At 38.1% G+C, this 26,362-nt stretch overlaps 1 protein-coding gene across 1 annotated transcript in view; it reads left to right on the forward strand.

Annotated features, from left to right (window-relative positions):
- The window catches only part of LOC134634661 (cadherin-7-like), a 109,624-nt gene extending 101,632 nt beyond the window's left edge, over nucleotides 1-7,992 (forward strand). Inside the window, exon 12 of the mRNA XM_063483980.1 lies at nucleotides 6,162-7,992. Within this exon, the coding sequence (XP_063340050.1) occupies nucleotides 6,162-6,676 (515 nt within the window). The 3' untranslated portion in view covers nucleotides 6,677-7,992. The remainder of the gene's footprint in view (nucleotides 1-6,161) is intronic.
- Nucleotides 7,993-26,362: the final 18,370 nt, after the last annotated feature.

The following is a 26,362-nucleotide window of genomic DNA, read 5'->3' on the forward strand; positions in this document are numbered from 1 at the left end:
GGTCTGCTTTCAAAGCCCACAGAGCTGTGTGCATTAGCTTTAGCACTACATGCTCATAAGCTAAGTGGCCATTAATCATAGGCTGATATTTTTAGATTTAATTACTGAGCCTGTTCTCTGCTTCTTGCAGTTATATTCCTGAAAACATCTCAACACAAGCATTTTTTAAAGTCATTTAGAATCTTTTTAATGACAAAGTCCTTTTTGGATGATGTATCCAAATAACTGAGAGGATCATTATCACATTAAGATCCAGTTTTTTTTTTCCCAGTACAGGTCAGATATTGCCCTGTCCTCCAGAGGGCCAATTAGAACATTACGCAGCACTCCAGATCTCCAGACAGTTATTTCTGTCTGACTATTTCTTATCAGACTCATCCTTTAAATCACCATGTCTACTCATCTGTCTCTTATTTTAGTCCATGTCCCCTGTGCAAGTCTTCCGTCTGTGTCTCTATTTATGTGTCTGCATTCACACAGCAGATGATTTCTTTCTCAGATACGATCTTTCAGCTCGACTGTGCACATTGTGACCTGAAAATGGCCACGTTGGCTTTGACTGTTAAAATTGTGAAATGTTGTTTGCTATCATTACAACGCTGTGTGACATGCAAAAAAAGAAAAAAAGAAAAGAAAAAGAAGAAAAGGAAATTAGCCCTTTATTCAGCTGAGCAAGTCAATTAACTTCAAATTTGTCTTCGTTATGCTTGGCAAAAGCTGAAAAGACCTCTTGTAAGGATTTGGAGAAAAAGTGGCAACAGCTTGGAGGAGGATGCAGAGGACGCAAATAAATACATAAATGTTGATAAAACAGTAAATAAGCGCAGGCGCATAATCGGGACAGATGCACAGTTAACAGTGTGACAGATAATATCAGCAACAGCACAGGCAACATAAAAGCCATTTGAAGCGTTCAGCAAACACATCGCAGCTCTGATAAATAATAAAATGTGGCCAGTCAAATGGAGGTTTTGTATTCGATGATTGTGATAGTTTCCCTGCTCTTTATCAAGTTGTGCAGAATCTATTTGCTTCTACAGACAATGTCATCCCCAGAAGAGAGCGACATCTGTTATGTTTCTAAAGCGGTATGACACCTCGTTGGTTTGACACTGTTATTTTCTGTCCCTTTCCTTTCTTGTCTGTTCTTTGTTCTTGTAATTAGAAATCATAGGTCTGTCACTATTAAATATCACCTTCAGAAACCCAATCAGGCGCTATTTTGAAAATCGCTTAATTGTGTCAGTCGTTTGCCAATCATCTGCTTCTGCAGTGCGAGGCTGTGTTGTTTTTTTTTTGTTGTTGCTTTTGAGTTTTGGTTGGAGACAACAAAACAGATCACTTCAAAACTTTACTTTGGGGCTCATCTCTGATTTTAAATTATTAAAAATATCCAACTTTAAGGTCACGGTGAGTGAAGCTGTGTGTGGATGGCATTTAAGTCAAATCCTTCAGACTTGATTTGCTCTCTGTTTTGCAAAACTATGTATAGACACTGGAATTATTATTTATTTTTACCAAGTCAGATCCAAACCTACCTCGGTCTCATTACAACAACCCACACACTAACAGTCAAATGCTGTTTTAATCCCTGTCTACATGTACAAGGGTATTTTGTAGCACAGAGCTTTTTCTATGTGTTTTGGCCTTCCACGCATAAAGGCCATCTCAGTTCACTGAAGATGAAGGTTTTTGTCTTGCGTGTGCCTTTATCTCCTTTTGTGACATCAGTCTGTGCACGATGATATAGTTTGTATGCTTCTGATTAAAGAACATTTCTATATGGTTAATGTTTTATCACCACCTGTTGCTCTTAACAGTGTTTGGCATCATTTCTTGCATTTTCATGTTGATGGGGGTATTTTTCAGGACAGTGGATGCGTTACAAAATACCAAAAATCCCCATTTTACAAAAAGAAATCAATAGTAATATCATACAGCAATTCTTTTTCAGGCGTTGCTGTGCTTTTTGGCATAAAATAAAAAAGAACAGGCTCACTGGCTCTGAATCATTAAAATATTAGAGGTGCAAAGTTGCACATTGAAAGTGCACTCTGACTAGAGACTTTACAATGATTCAATACCAAATTGGCAATAATCTCGTGAATGTTAAGAAGGTGACTCATCCATGCTTGGTCTTGGGTCCTGCTTAGGTCTTGGGTCCACTGACTGCTGTTTGGTCTCTGGATCATAGCCATAAAGGAACTTTCAGTGACCAGCTTAGACATGATTGGAATATGTTGCTATCTCATCACTTAAGAAAGCTGATGTTGGTGATTTCTCATGACTACATAGGAGCTTGGCTGAGATAATAATTGGGTCACAACATGTTTTAATATGATGTTCTTTAGTTTATCCAATTCATCTTTGAAAAGAAAAATGTTTAATAACTTTTAATAAAAACCCAGCCTGTGGCAACACGCCATTATGATGCCAGGATTTTGAATGCAGGAATCCATTTTTAATATTACTGAGAATTTTGACTTTGCTGCTGTTCTCGTGTTTTTGATTCTGGTGGTGTTCTCACCGTGTCTGGATCAGTACTCCGGCTTCCTCCCACAGTCCAAAGACATGCGTGGGGTTAGGTTAATTGGAGATTCTAAACTGGCCGTAGGCGTGAATTTGAGTTTGAATGGTTGTCTGTCTATCTATGTTGGCCCTGCGATTGCCTGGTGACCTGTCCAGGGTGTACCCAGCCTCTCATCCAATACCAGCTTGGATGGATGGATGAATGGATGGATGGATGGATGGATGGATGGTGTTTGTGGGCTTCCTCATTGTTTCCCAGTCTGTTTCATGTAGTCTTCTTGTCTTATTATTTGTGTTTTGGTTATTTTCTGTTTTACTTTGAAGAGTTGTTTTCTTTTGTATTACTCCCTGCCTCTTTCTTCCTCCCTCCTAACTACCATTACCTGTGTCCACCAGTGTTCTGCCCTCACCTGTTTCTTGCTCCCTATTTAGTGTTCTGTGTGTATTTATAGTCCCGTGTTTCATTTTTCTGTTATGTTCCCTCATTTGTACTCCATATGTTATCCTGATGGTCTTCATGCTTCTCGTGGCTATTTTGGATTGGTTGGCTGTGTGGACTTTTAATCACTTCAGTAGAGCCTCTGTCCATCCAAACCTTGACATAGTGTACTGCCCAGTCTGGCAGAGGGTTTTAAGTGGCCTTATCGAAACGACTGATACTAAACAAAAATGATATACTAACTAACTATACTAACTAGAGTGAGAAAAAATAAACTAATAAAAAAAAACTTAGCTGATGTTCACTACATATGATCTATGTAGATGTAGCTTGGAGGGATGTACCAGTTCAGTATGTTTCTAAATTCTGATTTAGTGCATGCAAGTGAAAAAAGCACTCAAAAGCACACAGAGGAGGTCAGAAAAGTAGAAAGTGCTAAAAGTTGTCAGAAAATTGTCTTCATGTTGGGCATCAATACTCATAGTAGGAGTAATAAAATGGGTCTTCAGAGCCCCTAATAATTTAAAAGCGGTGTTTCTTTTCTTTTTCTTTTTTTTTAAATATGAATGGCATTAACAATTGTCTGTGTACCATTAATTAGTATTTAAACATTGAGCTTCCACTCATGTCAGACAGCCTCACAGCTGCTGATTAATACCTCTCATAAATTACATTGCAACGAAGAGACATAGATTGTGTGTGGGTGACAAAATGAGTAAATAATCAGTCCTGGCTTCACCAGAATCACAGCGCATAGAAAAATACTCTAATGAGAAAGTGATGCTTGCTGGAAAGAAAAGGGCAACACCGAAAACTCACCTTGTTTGCAATCGATTGTGCGGGGTAGATCATTTAAGCAATTCAATTACAGCAAAAGCCTTTGTAGCACTAAATTGATCTCCTTTTCGTCTATTTGTGATTTAGTGTACATCTTCAGTACATGTGCTATGAAGAGTGGGGCTCCTGTCATTTCACGGTTGTGTTTGTTAAACTGCCTAGGCTGGAAATCATCTCTTACAAGACCCCTGGTACCTGACACAGACTGACTATTTGTATGCCCGACCATCCACCTGCTCATCCTTTGGGTTGTGATTGGATGTTGGCCCGTTTCCAGTCTGTGATGCATCGTGGCTGCCTTCTAGGCATTAAAACCTAAAGAGCTTTGCTGGAAAGCACTGAGAATATTCTGTTTCAATGTGCCACTTTGTAATTCACTTTGGAGAAGCCTTGCTGATTTGAATAGAATTTAGAACGACTCGAGTTGCTTAAAATCTTCCACAGAAATGTTTGGCATTCTTTCCCAAAGCGCTGAAAAGTATCATGGATATTGGTAGCATTGTTTGAGTGAAGGAACTAGTCCAAATATTTCACAAAATCTGGTGTATATGCTACTACATAGTGCTTTTGTTATAGGGTACACGCAGTCACCAAAAAGCCCACGGAGAGCTGTCCATTCATCTCCTGCAGTGTTTCCATGTGACACTTTCCTGCCTTCCATCTCTTCCATTTGCTCCCTTATTAGAGGGTGTGAAGTGGTGTTTGAATTTGGATCCAGGGCCTCTTTCTGTGTTGCCTGCAGTAGCTTGATGCCGAGAAGGAAAAGAAATATGGGCCCACGGAACGATATTTCACTGGCACCAGCCTGACATTGATGGATAGAGGATCATTAGACATTTGCCAGTTTGCTTGGGCGTAGAGTTATTTTCAGCAATAATGTATGGGAGAGGGAACAGGGGCTGGAGGAGGGCTTCTGGCAAGATCTCAGAGGACCAAGGATTTCAGTTTGGTGGAGTTTTGTACAAGTCTTGAAGCAAAACGTAGGAGGTGGATAACACAGAGGGACGAAATACAGCATATTACATAACAATTTTAGCTTTGTAACTAATAGAATTTGCAAAGCACTACCATTGAATTGATAGGGCGGCGGTTTCCAAGCTATTTTATCAGACATGCTCCGACAAGCCCTGAATGAATCAATACCCAGTCAGTGAGGAAACACATCATCCACCAAATGTGTGCATTTTTCATTTATTGACTGAGTTTATAGGCAGCATGGTGGTTAGCACCGTCTCATCACAGCAAGTAGCTCCCAGGTTTGAATCCACTACATGGGCCCGCTAAGGGTAATCTGGCTTCCCCTCAGAGTCTAAAGACATGCAGGAGAAGTTAATTGGTGGCTCTAAATTGGTCATGGGTGTAAATGTGAGTGATGGGCTATCAACCTGTCCAGGTTGTACCCCAATTTTCAGCCCACGACATCTGCAATAGGCTCCGGTCCCCATTGACTTTGACTTGAATAAGCAAACAAAACGGATAGTAAATATTACGCACTACAGTTGTTGGTCTGAAAGTTGGGTATGTGATGAAGTTTGCATTTGTGCTCTATTTGAACAGTTACCCATTATGTGTAACATAATCATACATCATTTTTGGACACCTTGATTGTTTGTCAGTTTCCATCCATTGTTACTTTACCCAGCAGCTGTTTACCCGTTCAGTTAATGTTAGCTAAATATCAGATTTAGCTAACTACTTGAAACATTTATTAATTACTTTGATCACCCATTTTGAACCTGTATTAATTTCTTTTAAGAGCATTTTCAGTCAGTTACTTTAGTTAACTATTTAGCTGCATTGCTTTTAGTTTATCACTGGAACAGTTTGATATTTACTAAACTTATTTTCAATTACTTTTAGCGAACAATTTCAATCATCTATTTAAGCTAACTGCTATATTTCCATGCTTGAACGACCATCTGAATAATTTTCCCTCTCAGGACTTTTTTCAGCCATTTTTGTTCAGTTGCTATAAAGAGGTGTTTTGCTTTGTTTTGTTTTTGTTTCATTTACTTTTAGCATGTATTTAAATTACCTCAGACAATTTATATCTGCGTAGATTCTCATGATCTCGTGTCTCATGTCTAGTCATGATTGTCTTAAGCACTTCAGTCGAATGCAATCCGATTCAAGCGCTTACAGTAAGATGATAATTTGTATCTCTTACTTGTTTGCCAACACACTCAATTGCATCATGCCACTCTGCAAGCTTCCCACTTATTCTATGTTATGAACTCTTAAGGTACAAGCACTCTTAGGTGGAAATTACTTTTTTCATCTGTTCTTGCATCTTTTCAGCTGATTGGAATGGAAAGAATGTCACTTATTACTGACTGATTTCTGCTTTTCTTCGCAGTCATGGTTCTACTAATTGTGACTATGCGTCGGAGAAGAAAAGAACCTCTGATTCTGGAAGAGGAAAGAGATATCAGAGAAAACATCGTCCGTTACGACGATGAGGGAGGGGGCGAGGAGGACACAGAGGCCTTCGACATGGTGACCCTGCGTAACCTCAATGTCATCAGAGACCCCAATGTACGACGAGACGTCACACCAGATACCCCTACTTTCTTTCATTACCCCTCAGCTTCTCGCCCATCCTATAAATCCCTACCAGACAATGTGGTGTTTCGAGAGTTTATTTGGGAGCGACTGAAGGATGCCGACGTGGACCCATCAGCTCCCCCGTACGACTCTCTGCAGACATATGCTTTTGAAGGTAGCGGCTCTGTAGCTGAGTCGCTAAGCTCACTGGAGTCACTAAGTACAGACTCAGATCAGAACTATGACTATCTCAGCAACTGGGGACCACGCTTCAAAAAGCTGGCCGACCTGTACGGCAACAGCGATAGCACCACTGTCTTGTCATAGCCACTAAATGTGTTTCTTAACATTTGTGGGACTCCAAAAAATAATAGTAATTTATTGTCAGAGAAAATGATTTTGTCTGCCTTAGTGCATTGGAGGAAAAGATTCAAAGACAACACAAGAGACTGAAAGAAAAACACTTTGACTTCAAAGGTTTTTTTGGTTTGTTTACCTCCCTGTATGGATTTTGAAAAGCGTGCCATGGTGAGTTTTGACACGGACTTCAAAAGTGGCTTGACTGAGGAGGAAACCTTGTGTGCAAAAGACATTAAAGGTTTCAGATTTTGGGCTTGGGTCCAACCATTGACTGCAGAATGCATACATGTTGGAGCATTTTTACGGGGAGGCACCTGTCCTTTCATTCCTGTGATGGGCACCGGCCCAGCACTCTTGCTTTGAAGCATTCCTTTGCTATCTTTGTGCTAAAAAAACATAAAAATTTCTCATGAAAGGCTGTGTCTCTAGCGGCTAATCAGTAGTCACTTGACTGTTCATATGAAATTTGACAGCAGTTTATATGGGATTTTTTTCTTCTCCTTCTTCTATCTTTGGGACGGGGAGCAGGGTGATGAGGGGCTGTTTTTCACAAACACTGAAATCCGGAGCCACATTATTCACGGACTCAGAAATATCCTTCAACACTATATGAAGTGCAACTGCACACATATAATAAAGTATAAACAAGTATTTGATGTGCTAAGGAAATGATGTGAAGACATAAGTTGTGCAAATCATAAAAAGAATGACATGCTCGTCATTTTGATGTCTCCACTGGGTGAAACAGGAAAACATCATTTCTCTTCTTCTCCTAACAATACATTTTGCAGAAGTTGCAATGTAGTGTTTGTCTCAGTCTGTTTTTTCTTCAGCCTTTCTATTGCCAAGTCAAATGTATAATTTCTGAGGTATAATCTGTCAGGATTTAGTTGTTTTGCTTTTGTACAAGGCAGGTTGGGTCTGGGAATGTTTGCTACACCAGAAACTGTCACTGATGGATCTGTCCTCGCTGTGCTTGATTGCAAATTCACACCACCTAGAGTTAAAAAAAAAAACAAAAAAAATGTTTCTGAAGTGACGGTCCTAACCTGGGTGAAGTTGCAGTTTGTAAGTAAATGACTTTTGCTTCTGTAGTTTGCAGATTCCAGCATATATTGTCTTTCAGAAATGAAGTAAATAATGTCAGTGGTTTGAATATTGATGGTGAAAGGACACACTGTATGATAATCATTTTGTGCCAATTTTCTTTTCCAGCTTAAACAAATTATGTTACTACTAGGTGTCCACATGTACACTGATATGTATTCTTATTTATTTTGAAGAGGCAGAACTGTGCAAATGATGTTTTTATCTTTTGCTGAAAATAAAATTGACATTCAGTTCCTTAAAAGATCGAAGCACTTTCTTTCAATCCTTCTGAACATGTGTACAAATATATAGACATGAACTCTGGGTTAAAAAAGGAAAACTAAAATCCAAAAGAGCATCTAATTAATGACTAAAAAAATCTTGACTTCATTCTCTGCGCATTTGGGGATCTCAAGTAACTGGGGAGAAGAAGGAGGAAGAAAGAGAAAAGAGAACTTTATTTTTTTCATACATTTTTTGATGTGCCTTTAAGTAGTTGAAAGGCCTTGTAGTGACAAAGCATTCACACTCCACGGAGGCTTGAGTGATGATTGCAAGGTTCATGTTTGGCCATTTGAGCGCTATTTTTGTAAATTAGCCGAGCTTGAACAGTAAAGTAAAAGGACGATTCATTATAGGTGGAATAGGAAAAATGGCAAATAAACAATGTGCACATACTTTCTGTTGTCATAGGATCCCCAAAATTCTTTCAAATGCATAATTTGGCATTAAAAATTCATGTATACATGCATACATATAGCAAAAATCATGGTCTACAGTTGTCAAGCATTGTGGCCAATTTTTTTGAGGACAACAAGATGTGAAGATGTTATTTACGAAGCAATTCACAGTAATTTGTGAAATGTGAGACAAGGTTATTCATTAGTTTTTATCCTACATTTTGCTTTTTGGAGGGCAAGCAAATACCGCTCCATGAGGTTTATTTATCAAAAGCTTTTGAAAAGATTGGGGTTTGGTTTAAAGTACAGCTGGTGCATGTTTTATAGTTATTGAAACTGCAGTATTATAAGGACATTTTACCAGTGTAACACCAATAAGTCATTTTTCAGACATCAACAGTAATAGGTACTTACCATACAAATTCAGTCTTTATAAGTGACCATTTCCACAACATTCATCACACTGACTATGAAAACTCACTCTCCAGAAATATATATATATATACATATATATATATATATATATATATATATATATATATATATATATATATGGACAGAGAGAGAAAGAGAGTCGGTTTGCAGTTACATGAAGTCACAGAAGCAAATGAGACAGCCTAGGTTCACAGAAGCCTGACCAGTATTCCAGATTTTGTGTTTTTTGAGTAAATATTTTCAATTTTTGACTTGATTTTTTCCACACCGTGTGAATTTTATTAGTGGAAAGTGTCCGCCTTTCACTTTCAATACCATAGGTGTCTGAACACTAAAAATATAAGGCAAACAGATATACATATTATATATTTCATGGCATTTAATTCCAGTTTTGTCACTTCCTTTAAAAGATGTATTTGCCAGCTGTGTTTATAGCCTGCACCTTAGAGGTGTTAGTCAAAATGTAGACAACTAGCATCTCTTTCCATTTAATGCACTCGGAGGTTCATGAATACAATTGACAGTATAATTTACAATGATGCAAGAGATTGCAATGAAATTGTTATGCATCTTTGGTTGGTAAATATGCCATCTCCTTACAGGTATTGACATACTTTCTAAAGCTTTGAACCTGGCAAAAACAGAACATGTAAGATTTTTCAAGTGTTAGTCGGGAGTAACCAAGGTCACCATGTGTGCTCACTGTCATGCAGTTCACGCAAACCTACAGGCGAAGATGTGGATAGTATTCTTCTTCACATATTTATGGGTTATAATGCACGATAGCTTCTTGCATACCATATTTAAAAACCCCCAAAAATCACTTTTGAGAGCTACACATAGCCCACCAAAAGGATGCAGCTAAAACCTGTGGATGAAAAACTCAAGTAGTGGAAGAGAACTGAGGGAAAAACATCAATCAATTAAATGTAAAAAATAAAAAGACAACTATAAAACTACCCTGAAGCGTGAAAGAAAAGTGTCTGAAAAGGGTTAAAAAGTAGAGTGAAATGAAACATAGGTAAAATATTAATATATAATTAATAAGCGCAAAATTTATGAAACAGAAAATTATCCCAACACAAACTGAAGTAATAATATAGCCTGACGCAGTTGTCGGAACACATAAAGTGTATGAGATTTCCTTTATCGAAGCAGAAAGACAGCGGCTCAAGCAAAGACACCAGATGTAATCTCCAGCACTGATAGCAGCAGCAACAAAATGTGGGTTTTGATTGACCAACTGTCAATCAAAATCACCAGAAATTGTTTTAAATCGCCACTGCCTTGGGTACTTATGAGCAATCAGGGACCCCGTGTTATCGGGGGCTCAATCTGGACCTCGACTGATTACTTGTGTTGGCCCTGCCGCCTTGGCTGGCAAGGCCCTGGGCAGCCACAGACACTTCACTCAATTCTTATCATAACCATGCATCATCAACAAATTGGCCTGACAAAGAGGTGCCCATTTTCAGAGACTCTCAGCGAGATGAGGAACATGCTTTCCTTCAGGTTGTCGACTGGAACATCGCTAATAGTGTTTGACCTCTTGGCTGCCTGTTAAGGAAATCATTCCCTGCGGATGGCTTTTAGCTTCGCACAACACAGGTGACTAAGATCATCTGTCGTGCAATTACACGGTTCTATTTTTAGCGCTTCTAACAACAACACTTCATGTGATTCAAAGCAGAATTTATTTAATTGTGATGCTGTTTTTAGTTTTACATTCTGTGTGTTTTTGTCCGGTAAAGTGAATATCTATAATCAATTCATAGGTTCAGGTGAGTATTAACCATAAAATGTGTTTTAAGTGTGCTTTTTGCCAGGTTTTAAGGCAACCAGCTGATATATAGGCTTACTTCTAAGCCAGTTAGAGACTTATAATTATGCATGTGAGATGTTGTTTATATCTGAGAGCACCCAGCATGAAACAAACTCCAAAGAAAATGTGTCTCGGTTTTCTTGCTCTCATATAGAATAAAAATAGAAATAAATAATCTGCTGGCCATCTGTCCCGGGGTGTCTGTTGGTGGCAGAGAAATGGGGCCCCTTCTCTGGCATCAGCTGGACAACTCCACGCTGGTCCTTTGAAAAAGAGAAAAGGAGGGAACGGAAGATCAAAGGCCATTGCAACACCATGTTTTATTCTCTGTCTCGCGCCGCAGCGCTCACAGTTCTCCTGCCTTCAGCAAAAGAGATCTCAGACCTGAGGTTTGTGTACTCTATAGCTTCACCAAATTAGACTGGTCCCAGACCTGGGCAATATAAATAATTCTCTTGAGAGGTATGTGTGTAAGTAGGAGTGCAACAGCTTGCTCCTTGAGTGCCTGGGGAACTGGGAAGGAGTGGAAAAGTAGGTCATAGTGGCAAGATTAGGGTAATGAAGTGTAAAAGAAGAGAAATGTGGGATTATCACTGGGAAATGACTCAAAATTGATCGATCATTCAAACATCGGTGTCCACTGTGTGTACAAAACTGGACAGCGTGGAAGAGGAAATGTGATATGAAATGTAATCAGTAAGATTGGCAACTGCTTCATCTTTCACAGGCTGCCATTCGTCTTGGCTTGCAAAGGTCAAAACAAGATAATTTAGAGAACAATGAAATTGCCACTGATAAAAATTGAGTTCCTGGAAACTTATCTGAACATTTCCTGGCATGACATTCGATAGATATATACAATGGTTTAACAGGTGCTTTGTGCTCTTTTCAATATTCCTTTTCTTGGTTGGGTGACTGCATTTGACACTCGTCAAGATTTCTAGTCTCAAGAAAATACAGATTTTGTTACATCACCATATTTCTTCATTATGGACAATTGAAGGAAAGATTTTGCGAGAAAATTACGACAAGATCAGCTTGTCAGGCCACTATGTGCAAAAATTTATTTTGGGTCATTTTTTACACAAATTTCCATTTAAACATTTGACCGCGGAGCTGATGTGAACTCGCTTAGAGCATCAGTACAATGATGAATTAAAGTAATTAGAAAATGATGCACTGCAGCCCTCTCCAGTGATGATTGGCAAAAACATGTCAGGGCAACATCAGCATTAATGAGCCATAATCGACATAGGCCTAATTAGCAGCACTTTGTACTTTTATGTAGGTTTATCATCATTAGCCAAGCCAGGCTTGATATGGCACTGAGTATGTGGGTGGCATAAGTGTTTGTTTATCGTGTAGACACGGAAAATAGTTACATGCTACAACAGCCTCGGTGGAGGGAAGTGTTTCTGTAGGCCTACATCTCCCATCAGGAGGGGCTTTTGGGCTAATTAGATCTCCAAAGACTTCGGAAACTGTGGAAGGAAACATGCATATTAAAAAAACAAGGAAAATTAACGGTAGTTGTTTTGGGTTTTTCATAGCTAGCTCAGCTCAATTAGACAAGCTAATCAAAAAGACTAATAAATCATCTATCACTGGGACTATTAGAACCAATCAGCAAAGGTTTAACACCACTTTCTTTGGAATTTTATTACTACGCATGTCAGTCGTACTTAGTCTGGACGGTGTTGTATATTTTTATTCTGCCATTTCTCTCACTGCTGATCATAGAGTGTTTGACATAATTAATAAAAATATTAATCAATCGTGTCTTCTGCCATCCGCCAATTTACATATCTTTACATGGAGCAACTGAGCATGGAGCCAACTCCCCGCTTAATAATTCACGAGATGTTTTCTCTTTCTATTGTCGTTTCAAGGCGTGAGCATGCTGGGTTTATTTTTCTAATAAAACCAAATGGCACAATGAGAGGATGGAATTATCCTGGTTGTATTTAATTGAGTTTGACCAGGTCCCCGCTCGGTGTCGGTCTAATCTCCCCGCAGCACTGTAGTCTCTCTCCCAGGGAGACAGGGGAGGCCGATAAACTTTGAAGCTTGCGCTGAGAACCTGCTCGCTTCACCCTCTGCATTATTCATGATGCAGGGACTAGAGCATCTTCAAATGGCCTGTCATTTCCTTTTACCCTCCATCACAATGGCCATATGCTGCACACACTAGAGGAGGGGATAGGGGAAAGCAATCTGCAGCTAAGCCTAGCCAAACAGGAACACATACATACTAACAGATACATTCACAGGTAAACCCACACAAGGAGATATGTACAAGTGGGGAAGCTGGGACTAAAAAAAGTCTGCTGTGGCATATTTCAATCTTGTGCCATTCAAAACTAACCTCCTCCCACTGCTTCATCCCCCCCAGACAGCTACTGCTGCTAAAGTAAACACGATGGTACCCCCGTATTGCTGCCAAACTGGCATTTGCAGAAAAGTTATAAAAGGGCAAAAATGAGAACAATCAAAAGTTTTTGGCAATATGTTCAAAGATTTGCAAGTCTTGTGACGTTTTTGGAAAGGTATGAACTTGCATAATTGTTCTCTTAGGAAACAGAAGATGCAAATCTCTCATGATGAGGTACGGTTAGCTTTTTTTTTTTTCCACAGCTAAACAAAGTGTGGAGGCGTACTCAGTGTTTGAGTATAAGTTGTAAGGATCTTCTCTCAGATCGGTGACATTTTGTCAGCCGCCGCGGAGTCCCTTCAGCCAGTGTTCCGCACGTTATTTGTGTTTACAGAGTTTGTTTGCGTGACAAAACCACACAAGGCACGTCCCTCGGAGGTAATTGGGATTGCCGTCATTTGGCCTCCCTAATGTCTGCCATTCAGCATTAACATATCATTAGCTCTTTCTGGGACCGTTCACTCAGAAAATTAGAGGTCTCCATAGACCCCCGGCTCCATCAATATGGCAAAACCAGTTGACACCTTCTCTTTGTAGTTTTCCTGAGAGAGAAGCAAAATGGAGATAGGCGTGGGAGTAAGAATGGCAGATCAAGTGGTACGTCATTATATTACTTTATAAAACTTTGTATTTGTGACCGCAGCTCATGAAATGTAATTTGCTCTTCTCAAAGAATATAATTGACATTTTTTTTCATGACCTTCACCTTGAAGTAAAAAGATGGTGCAGACAGATTGTGGAACGTGATAAAATTGCATATATGGTTCCCGAGGGCTGACATGGATTCTACTAAAATAACATCAGCCTTAAAGTGATTCATTAAATGCTATTGTAAAAAGCCTGTCCTTGTCGAATGGTTGAGATGAACAGCACTGCCATGATACCTAATGACAAAACATCTGGTTGATTGTTCCTAGGCTGTGATGGAATTGCTGTAGCTTGGGCATTTAGTCTTCGTAAATACCTTGTTTTGACACCTGTAATGGCACTAAGTCTAAGTTGTTTTTGTTGTTGATGCACACACTAAATAGGTAGATGCTGTAAAGTGAAGTTCTTCTCTGGGGTAATTACCTGTTAAAAATAAATACAAATACAAATGTGAAACATCACAGATCACAGCTTGTCATTGTTTTTTCTTTAACACATACATTTAGAATACGTATCTATGGACTGCAGGAGAAAGGGCACGCAAACTCCACACGGAAATGCCAAAAAGAAACAGCTCCTTCACTGTGCTTTCAGAAACCATGTCCCTTCTTACATTCAGGGGCGTAATTTCCAGGGGGGTTAGGGGGGTTATGACCCCCCAAAAAACCAGACCTAACCAATATAATCCCCCCAATAAAATTATGAATTATCTTGCATAAATAGGCTGTTGGTTTTCTTTACTCATTTCAGGTATTACCAGCAAAATAGTTGCATGTTTAATCATCTGGGAATTTACCCAGATTTATTTATTTATTTATACAGAGAGCTTGACCCCTCCCAGTGTTCAGCACAAAGTTACACTGATGCTTACATTTAATGCCCTGCTTTGGTTTCTGATTATATATGTTTGTGCTATCCACTGTATTTTGAAACAAGAGACTGTTTTTGTGTTTTTCAGTCAAAGCTATTGTTCTACGTTAGAAACAAATAAAGAATACATATTTTGTAATTTGCATAAAAAATGTCTTTTATTTTATTGCTCTCAACAGGAGTGAAAGAAGGTTAGGCTGAAGTTTTTCTTTCTTGAAAAACAAACAAACAACTAAAACATGTACTTCTTATATGTAGATATTTTAAAAGGAGATTATTAGGAAAATTCTACTTTAAATGATGGTGCCTGGTAGTAATACTAATTGAAGTAATATTGGTTGTTTATTGGAAATAGAAAAGGAGGAGTACAAGTAGCAGCTGTAAAAATAGTTTTATGTTGTGAGAACAATCAGGAATTTTAGCATAATAACAATTATTATGTGATCTGAAGCTGAAAAACATTAGTTTGTTTAAATGTGAGAATTTTCTGCTTTTTAAACAAATCTACTATATTTTTATCAACTAAATATAATCCTTTAACCCTGGTGTTTTGAAAATAACTAAATGTCGTCATTATTGGTACCACTGTTCCACAGGATTTATGTCTAAACATAAATCTAACATAATCATACATTCATGTGATTTATGTGTAAACATGTCTTATATATAAACAGACTCCAGCTAAAAAGCATTATGGGTTATTTATGGGTTGTCTAAGAGATTAATTTTAACCATAAAAAATGAAAAAATGTAACATTTATTAACATGTATTTCTGATCGATTTGATATTGTTTTATTGATTAATATTGTTAAAAGTCACATTTTCAAAAATGGCCAACCATCATTAAAGGACGACTTAATATAAAAGTATAATTTCTATGGGGAAAATTATTTTAGGAAACAGAAAGGAGGTTTCTGGCACAATCTCGCTTACCTCACTTTAAACATCCCTGCAATTTTATAATAGATATGGAAGATGTTTTTTATTCTTTCTGTGCAATCACAAAACTCTATCTCTTGGAGGATTGGTATACTGTTCGAATATGATTTGTTGTTTAAATCTCCCTATTATTTCGTATTTCTTATTATTCATATTTATTTAAACTGCTATTAGCAATATACTTCTTAATGCATTGGTCAAATATATATATATATAGATTGTTAGAGTTGCTTTTTGACACAAACCATGAATAAGACGGGAATGTGTGTTATTGGTTAACCAACTGAACTAAGCGCCCAAAACCCTGCTTAAAGAAGCCCAGCTCACTGATTTTTAAAAATAAGTGAGCTAGCAACCAGACATATCATAGAGAAAAAAACCTATATGATGACTGACAGTTTTATACAGTTTGACATCACATAATTTCCCAACCCTAGTAACAATAAATGCCACATTAATCATGAATTTTGTTGAGGTCACAGGTATTCTTGCAAATGCACTGCACTGCTGTGATTATAAACCAGTCAGTAACAGAAAAGTCTGAGGTGTACAAGGCGGCCTTTATGAAAGAAATAAGGAAGATATCCTCAAGGTAGGCTGCCACATGGTTGGCAGGTAAATAAAACTATCTGGCCAGGGGATAAGTTTGGGCTCCTGATGGGCGTATCAACACATATGCACAGTGAGTAAATATTTCCCAGGGATGGCCATTAGAAAGTAGACTGTACAGTGGTAAAGGCTGTCTAATCCCTGCTGGTATGTGTTTCAAATTCAGCAGACAGAAGGAAGCTGATCCAATTCCCTGCATCCTGCAGGACACAGATCTGCATTTCCTCTGCACTTTGATGAAACAGCAGCCAAGCTGTCCGCCTCCATTAACAGCCCCTCTGATTTTACACCGTGCTCTGACAACTCTGTGTGCTTGTGTGTTTACTTGTATGTGTGTCTGTGGGTGCATATAATAAATATGTCTGAGCGCATATGTCTGTGATGTATTTCTTGGGATCTGCATGTTTATATTGCTTTATAGCAATGAGCTTGAGGTATCACGACTAGGAAAGTCTGTGTTTATTTTTAGATCATATGAACAACCTGAAATCTGTTATAGGTTACAGAAAAAAACAACATTCAGGCCCTATTTCCATCCATGAGAGCCAGAGCATATTCATGCTGGTTTCTCACAGCTTTAGAAATCTTTCTTATCTCTTGAATAGCAGACTATTTTTGCTTGAGTTTCCTTTATTGTCAGGATTGGTCTGACCATGTGTCAGGTTCACAAACTGTATTTTCAGATTAGGCATAGAAATGCCATATTTTGTCACAATGTGGTGGCTGGAAACTACAGGTTATTATCACTTTTAATATAATTAACAAACTCTTTACCTGCTTCACTTTTTAATGAACAATATCGTACGCTAGTAAGTCCATTTTCATGTTTCTATTTATTATATTTATATCAGGGTTGAGAATGCCTCTTTCAAATGACCCACCAGACAGTGAAGTCAGTTATCTGTTCATTTAAATCAGTGAAAAAAAATCTCATTGTAATTAAAAGCAGAAATCCCAATAAAACAGCCGCATCACACTCAATCTCCTGTCACAGTCTAAGACTGACACTTAAAAGCTTGCTGTACTATGTCAGAGGGAGACTGGGTGTATTAAAACAACCCATGGTGTTACTTTTATTGTTATATGCTGTCACCCCTTATACACATATTATTAAACTGTGACAAGGACACTGTGGTGTAAACCAGCCCCCTCATTTTAACCGTAGATCAGTACGAGTACGGTTGGTGGTTTGAATTCTCATACTTAAGAGTCTGTTAAATGCCACGCAGGCTTGTCACAGTTATGCAAAAACAATGATCCGCCCCAGCTTGAAGGGCAAGGTAATAAAAAAAAAAAAGAAAACGAAACACAGCATATTTTTGTTCCACCTCCGTGATGACGTGTGTACACAGGATGGTTAACTACGATAAATTGGCCCGAAATTGGCCAATGAGTTCAGACGCACTTGTAATGTGGCTTAAATTGCATGCCCTTTCAGGCAGGGGAACAAACCTCCTCAATGTCAGCGTTCTCTCCCACATGTTGAGTGCTTAGTTTGCCATGCAGTACAGGATCTCCAGGCCTGTTTAGTATTCACCCACTTGAATTTCCTAAAGGTTACCAAACCTAATTAGACATTTATGCAGGATCTTCAAAGGTCCCTCCGTTATTAATGATGTGCTACTTCTGAGGACTGCATCGATGGCTTTTTTTCTGACTCGGAGAGCACACGCCTCACAATATGTGCATACACAATGGAGACACGCAGCCATCCAAAATGCAAGAAGAGACTTTTAACTGTTGTTATGCAGTGTTAAAATGGCCCAGTGTTTTTGAGAAATGTTGCGATTCAAAGTTAGCTTATTTTTTTCCATAAAATGTTCTCATTTAAACATTTGATATGTTTTCAGCATTTATGAGATTTGCAAGTTGTTCCATTCTGTTTTTAGTTACATTTTACGCAGTAGCCCAACTTTTTTTGGCATTGGGGTTGCACATTAACACAATGACATCACACATTGTCCAATTTAGTTTTCATCTGACCGTGGTTGAAGAATTCACATCATGCTCTCACACCAGGAATATCAAGTGCAGTTCTCCAATCCGGAATTCATTTCCACACCCACATTAGTCTTTGTGTTTGTACTCACTGTTATTGCTTTTGCACACACTTCACTACTAACAACATCTTACTATTGTGTTGGTGTATTTCTTATCTGAATCGGCTCTAGAACATCAACATCAGTTTTACCTTAGTACTGCTGCCCTTCACTTGAAATTAAATAGAAACACGTGTTCTCAGAATCTGAATAGTTGAAACAAATAGAAACACAGGTGCACGTCCTGACACTGTCAAATTACACAAGCATACACTATACATGTAGGCAGCATAGCTTTACTGTACTACACAGTAGCTGGTGTTATGGTCAAAGCCTTTGTTGCTGTTTTCTGATGTGTGTAGTGTCAGGAATGATTTGTGACAGACAAATAGCAGAAAGACGGAAAGGGAAGGTTTACAAGATGATAGTGAGACCTGCTGTGATGTATTGTTTGGAGATGGTGGCATTGACAAAAAAGGCGAAGAAGTATAGATAGAGGTGGCACAGTTGAACATGGTAAGATTTTCATTGGGAGGAACAAGGATGGACAGGATTAGAAACGAGTATATCAGAGGAAAAGCTTGGGTTGAGCAGTTTGGAGATAAAGTTAGAGAGGTAAGACTGAGAGTGTTTGGACATGTGAAGAGAAGGAATAGTGGCTATAATAGCTCCTGGCAGGCAGGAGGAAAAGAGAAAGACCACAGAGAAGGTAAATAGATGTAGTGAAGGACGACCGGTTTGGTATGACAGAAGAGGATGCTAGGGATAGAGTGAGACTGAGGCATATGGTCTGCTGTGGTGACCTCTAAAGGAATCAGCCACATGAAGAAGAAGATAGTATTACTTTGTGTCTGAACACTTTTTGTCCTACACTAGGCCACACTGCGTGCAGCACCCTTTCAAAGTCAGTAAGTATGAAACTATTTGGTGTTTAAGTCTTAAAACCATGATGGAAGTATTTTTAATTCACTGGTCATAGAGTTGAAGTGACCAACTGACATTGCATGTTTTGACATAGGTGAAAAATGTGATTTGCAAAAGCATGTGCTTTGAGAATTGAACTGTGTTAAGAGTCGTGAGAATGATGAACCTAATAGTAGAACTGCAACAAAGGATTTGGGTAAAACCATGACTAAAAGTGCCAATAATACAATTTAATAATAATACAAAAAAGCACCTCTCTCTGTAAGACACTCTATAATATTTTACAGATTGTGTATAATACCGTAGCAGTAAAACTATTCAAAAACTATTCAAGTAAAGGACTAAAAAAAGACTAAACATTAATTTCTCACAATTTAGAGGCTGGAACTTTATATTAGAGCTGATCAGCTCATCAGCTGTCACGTCTAATTTGTTTACCTTTATTAAAACTAAGTATATCATTTATGCACACTAGTGGGAGGGCAGTGTAGTTCTTTCATTTATTCATACTACAACAACTGACAGTCTAACTTAGGATATAAAGTGAGACAAAACTGCTTTTAATGGAATAGCTTGATTTTGGCATTCCCCTCAGAAAGAATAAAACGATCCTCCAAAGGAGTAAAGCCAATCTTGGCTCAGTGTCAAAATTAAAATGCTTCCTTCAGAAAAACAGGACCCTGGTCCATCATTTTCCCATGACCAGAATGTGAAATTACTTTACAAAGAATGTGAAACAAAGCCAGGAGACACCTCCAACCTCTCTTTGCCATTTAAAATAATTAACTAAATCTAATGCAGGAATTAGTCCAACATTATGCGCCCGTGTTTGCATCCACTCTTAGTAATGCATTAGGTAACTGTAGTTGACAAGACAACCTAAATAAAACTCAGTTTACATTTATTATTTACATTCAGACTTTAATCAATTATGAATGATGGCTAATTAGTGGTGCGCAGGGGTCATCGCTCTTTGCAGTGTCAGAGTCTGCTAAATGTACTGTATGTCACGGAGTGTGGACATTGACAAAAAACCTCTCACCACTTTACAGATTTAGGTGTCTTTCTTCTGAGGAGACTTCACTAATCATCTGTGAAAGTGTGTGCACTGTGCACACGTGCTTGCGCGCGCCCACTTGTGTATGTGGGAATGTGCCCGTGCGCGGGTTTGATAATAATAAGGCAAGTGAAAATGAAGAGGAGCTAAACTGTGTAAGTCATTTCTCATTTCCCTGCTTCAGTGCCTGTCAGCAGAAAGCCTTGCATTTTGAATGATGGCTCAGACAACAAAAAGTGAACAACAAACCCTTTGGCTCCAAGGAGGGAAATGGAGGGAGACAAAGAAAGAAAGAAAGAAAGAAAGAAAGAAAGAAAGAAAGAATAAAGAAAGAAAGAATAAAGAAAGAAAGAATAAAGAAAGAAAATGCACACAAGAAAAAAGAGACAAATCCACAGTTTCTAAAAAATGACCAAACAAACAAACAAAGCAAAATCCCAATATCAATGCTTTGATAAAACCACTGAACATGCCCTGAAAGTGAAACATAATAGAGAGAAAAAAATTACCTATACAGTTGGCACTCATACAGTTTTAGAAGGACCTTTCAAGGGGCTGATTTAATGTGAGAGCATCAATCCTTTAGCAGCACCGGGCCTTGACAGCAAGTGAAAGTAATCTCTTCTTTATTAATGGGACTTTTCACTTTGGACCCGAGGCCTTTGGTATTCCATAATAGTAGTTTCATACTACAGACCAAAGGAAAGAACAATATGAAATCAGATCAAGTGGATGTGTTATGAATGATAAGTGTATTTCTTTGTAAATTCAGCCGAGTCTTTCAAAGAAATACAAAAAAAAAAAAGGAATGTAAGCAGCAAAAGTAGCAAAATAGATTATACACTGCTTATTTTCATTTAATCAAAAAGTGTGGAGCCTCCTTGAACACATTATTTGGTTAAAAAATAAATATAAACCATGTTGCCATGCAGCTACCCTGTGGGGAACTCTGGAAACTTCAGTTTGACCCTTTGCTTTGGCTTTAAATCCTTAAAAATTGATTATTTCAGTACTTTATCTGAACAGCACAATGTGTAATACAAAAAAGTTTTGCTTAAAATTTAAACAAAAAAATCATAGAATTATTTGTTTACAGTTCTCCTCAGTGTTCCCTTTGTTTTGGCTTCAGCCAAGTTACTTTATATAGAAGTCAGAACCAGCCAGTCAACACATCCAGTCTGGTCTACTCGCTGGCTTTACAAAGACTGAAAGTGCAGTGAAGTCATTAATAACTCTGGTTCGTCAGTAAAGTACACTGCTGCTGGTTGGATGGAGTGAAAATGGATGGAAATTTATTTTGACAATACTGTGCAGAAGTCACTCCCCATATGAAAAGAAATAGAAAAAAAAACTTATAAAAGACTTGCATCAGATGTGGCCTACTTCATATAGTGAATCATATAAGGCTTATATGATTTACTCATGAAAGTGGCCACTTTCATATATTGTTTTTGTAAGTATCCAAAACATACAAGTTTCATTTATATAATTTTTCTAGGGATCTTATATCTGTTTTCACTTTTCTATGCTTTTCATACAAGTTTCACACAAGACAGATACAAACTTTATAAGATTTATATATATATCTTTTCCATACGGGTCATTGCATTTTGTTTTGCCAGGAAAACGGGTAATAGGTGCAGTGATTTTCTGAAACATGCAAACATACATCAAAATATATGTAGTGTATGGGGCAAAAACAGAGCTTGTGGCAGTATTTTTCCGCTGTGTGTCATGTCTCCTCCTCTGGGCGGAGTCGTCCTCGTCTCTCTCAGGAGCTGCACCTGGAGCTGATTAACTCTGTAGTATTTAAGTCCAGCCTTGACAGCTGCTCTATGCCTGAATGTCAGCTAACCAGCTCGTGTCCATGGGACATTCTCTCCACCGGGCTACAGCTACTCTTGGCCCCGTCGTTGAACTTGCCTGCCGCCATCACAGCCATAGTTCCGGTACGGTCTACACTCCCACTCTCACCTGTCTGCCTGCCCCCTTGTCTCACTACTGGACCTTCTCGTACTGGATCAATCTCATACTCACCCGGACCTTCACAAACTTACCTCCTCCTCTCACGTACCTCCACCTCTGGACAAGTAAACCACAGAATTACTCTCATTGGATATCTCACTGCAATCCGTTTTACCTCCACTCTGATACACCTCTCCACTCTTACAGTCTCCCTGACCACCGGCTCTCTCCCTCGTTTCTCGGCCTGATTAGATATTTCCTACGATGTCCAGTTCCAGCTTTGGGACCCCATTGTCATGCTCATGCTCTCAAACAGATAACTCGCAGTATTTATCTCTCATACCATAATTGGTGTTTTAATTGTCATAGTGTTCTACCTACAGTCATGTATATATTTTGCACAACAAAGACTCCAACTGATCAACACACACATTCACACATGTGCAATAACACTAATGTGCAATAATCTTTTTTGACATCGTTGTATTTTTACTGAGTTGTATATAGCACTTGTATTCTATTTTTATCTTATTGCATATTTTATTCTATTTTATTCTACTGTATATAGTATTTTATTTTATTCTATTCTGTACAGTTGTATACTGTATTTATTCTTATTTTATTTTATTCTAATTTTTGCTTCATAACCTTTGCACTGTCCACTTCCTGCTGTGACAAAATAAATTTCCCACGTGTGGGACTAATAAAGGTTATCTTATCTTATCTATATTGCCATTTCTGTATTCATAGTTATAGTGTCTTTGCTCACGTCACAGCTTTTGCTCACTACTATTCTAATAAAATTGGCTCTCTCCGCTGTATATAGTCCCTGCCCCATTCGCTAGTATTCGTGCCTTGGCATTTCACTCACCCCTGTATGTAGTCGCTGTACATGTGCACAAGCATTGTATTTATTCTCGTTCTTGTAATTAAACTTTCACGTATCTTGAGTGTCTGTGTAGAATCTGTCTTTTGGGTCCATTCTGTGTCTGACGGCTTGTACTGTGACAGTTTGTGTAATTCTAACACACTCAAAAGTCAATAATTGGCATGACCACCTTTATTCTTCAACACTGCCTGAAGTCTAAGACGAGCTTTATTGTAAGTTCTTTAATAGTCCTCAGGAATAATTCCTTAATGACATCTGAAGCTCTTTGCTATCTTTTGTTCTGTTCTGTCAGGTTGACCCCACAGGACTTTAACAGTTTTGACGTTCAGGCTCTGGGGAGGCCAATCCATGACTAACAGTGTTAAACTATATTTTTCAATCTAGGTATGCTGTTATTGCATTTCGGCTCATTTTTATGCTGAAAAGGGAAGCTGGTAAAGACCTGTTGCCACTGATTTTCAGTCCAGCTCTTGTATAATTTGGCATCCTTCAACCTTATTTCCCCGTTTCCCTTAAGAATCCTTAAAAATGGCTTCTTGACAGCCACTCCTCCACTGAGACCATTTCTGATGAGGCTTAAGCCAACAGCCAACAGATGGATCAACTGAAGGGCCAGATGCATCTCAAGTCTTATGTCAGGTCTTTGCTGGATTTCTCATTTCTTAAAGGACATGACTGTCAGACACAGTTTATGTGCTATATTTTTTTTTTAAGCCTGTAATGTCTTCTTTTGTCCTCCACTTGTTCAGTTTCCATTTGATGACATGCTGCCCCCCCCCCCCCAAAAAAAATGAGCAAAAAACACATTATTTTACATCAGTGTATTATACATTCCAAGAAAGTCCCTAAATGCAAATTCTGGATTGTTTCTTCAATAAGTAGTTATGTACAGACACAATACCTTAAGTTAATTGCCTTTTTAAAGCGTCAGTGAATGATAAGCCAGTTTCAAGTGGTTAAATAAACAAAATCATACCTCTTTAAATGGTCAGGTACAAGAAATGTGTGGTGGCTTAAGACTTTTGCACACTACTGTAGCTGTAGATAAGTTGCTTTGATCAGTTATTTCAGCTAGTTATTTTGCTAGATCAGCTAGTTATTTTGTTTAACAGTGAAAAATGGGCTGAAAGGAGAGGTTCTGTGGAAAAACAATTTAAAATGATGGCAATGATGCTGAATATGTACTAAATGTGAAAAGTTGTAATTAAGGGTTTGGTGATGTCCTCACTGCATATGGTTTAAAATCAGTTATCTATTTTCTGCTGGTTAGCTACAGCATGTTCAATGAAGTTGTAGCAGGCTTAGCCAGCTCTACCATTCCAGATGAGATACATAATCTCTCCAGTGTGTTCCAGGTCTACCCTGTAGTCTTCTACAAATTAGACATGTTGGGAAATCTCTTCCCCGAGTGAATGGAGGGTACTCATGAGCACCACCTGAGTTATATCTAAACCCTTTCCCTATCTTAATGGTTTGGCCAATCATCATTTTATTTGGATTTTCCTTCTTTTAGGCCATTCCCAGAGCTTATGACCATAAGTTAAGGTTGGAATTTAAAGGTCTTACCTTCAGGCTCAGCTCATGCATTAGTTATGAACAACCGAACTCTCAAAATCCTGAACTTGACCTCTCTCATAGTAACTGTAAGGATGTGTGTTTATCAGATTTTATTGATGGCAAAAAAACAACTAACAATTATATATATATTCAAAAATATACAATGGCATACTGTACTATTCATTTATTCTTATTCAAATGCAAATATATTCTGATCATAGGCTTATTAAATTAACAGTTTTTTAAAGAACTGGATACAGAACCACCCCCAGCCTTTGTATTAAACTGTCTCAGTTGCACAAGTCATAAGAAAGAAAAAATATTTTGGCTCCTTCTCCAGGCAGTCAAATTTCATTTTAGCATGAGGTCACCATATTTGAGTATATAGCTCTTCTTTATACAGCCTTACATCCAGTATATAAAACCAGGAGAATGACCCAAACAAAAAACAAACTCAAAGTCTCAAATGTGAATCAACCAGAAAACTTTTACAAGACCAAGTTTGTAGCTAAAGTAGCAGAGTGAGGTTTTTTTTTTTCATAATTAGTGCATACTAGTTCCAAAAATGAGTACTCTATAATAAAACACAGGCAAAAAAAACAACAAAAAAACCCCAATCAAGATTCCAGTAAACAGTCATAAAGGCACACAGCTCATTCAAATACAAGAATCTAAGAAATGTGATCTGATTTAACCTCATTTAAGTTTGAACACTATCCACTTTAAGGCTGTCTTTTTAGAAAGTGCTCCAATGCCTCCATGACAGCCGAGGTCTTTTTTAAAATAAATATTTTCCCTCAAATGCCTGAGAATGTAACATGGATCTTTTTGTATACAACAGGAACAGTGAACGTGCTGTAGAAGTCCCCAGAAAGATGTCATTGAAGGGGCCAAGCTTTTATGCATTTTATGGGTAGAGCTCCAAAACCTTGCTCTTAACACCTTGTATAAATTCATTCAGTCTCAGCACAGTACAGCACAGCTACCATGACAAGATTATAATTCTAACTTTGACCAACTTATTTGAAAATCACCTCCATGTATGTCACTTTTATTATTAGTGACTGATGTTTTCTTCCACAATAAAATTTGTTACTTGGGTAGTAGGATTAGCTTTCTGAGTAAACAGAAAACAGAGCTGAACAATGTTGACATCATGTGCTCTGCAGCATTATACAGTAACTCACTTTGGAGCTGTTACCTTTCTTACCCGATGTCTACTCTGTCCAACTGTACCTGATCTGCAGCTGAGTTTGACTCTTTCAAATTAACCAACCTATAGCTCAATACAGTATGCAACAATCACACTTACCAAACTTACTGCACTAGAGTTTTTGTATGCATTCACTGTTTTAGTACAAAACATGTACAACTTGTCCATCCTCAACAATGAAAGCACTGAAAAAATGATTACATATAAAATATTATCGTAGGTCTGTGAATGAAAAATCAAAATAACAGTGATGGTGATTGCTATCTGCAACAAAACCAAATTATACATGTATATATCTACAATCTGTCACAAAAACACCAAGCACAGTTTTTACAGTGACATTGTTGGTGCTTGAAGCTCCGTCATTCACAGCAGCTCTGTATTGCCTCTTGTGTAGCTAGCAGCGGATATTTTATAAGCCAAGATTTAAATGATGACTGATTATTTATTGCTGTAAGCTGTTTCCTTAATTTTTTATCAAATTG

Source organism: Pelmatolapia mariae, linkage group LG9 (assembly GCF_036321145.2).
Source record: "Pelmatolapia mariae isolate MD_Pm_ZW linkage group LG9, Pm_UMD_F_2, whole genome shotgun sequence".
Taxonomy (NCBI): domain Eukaryota; kingdom Metazoa; phylum Chordata; class Actinopteri; order Cichliformes; family Cichlidae; genus Pelmatolapia; species Pelmatolapia mariae.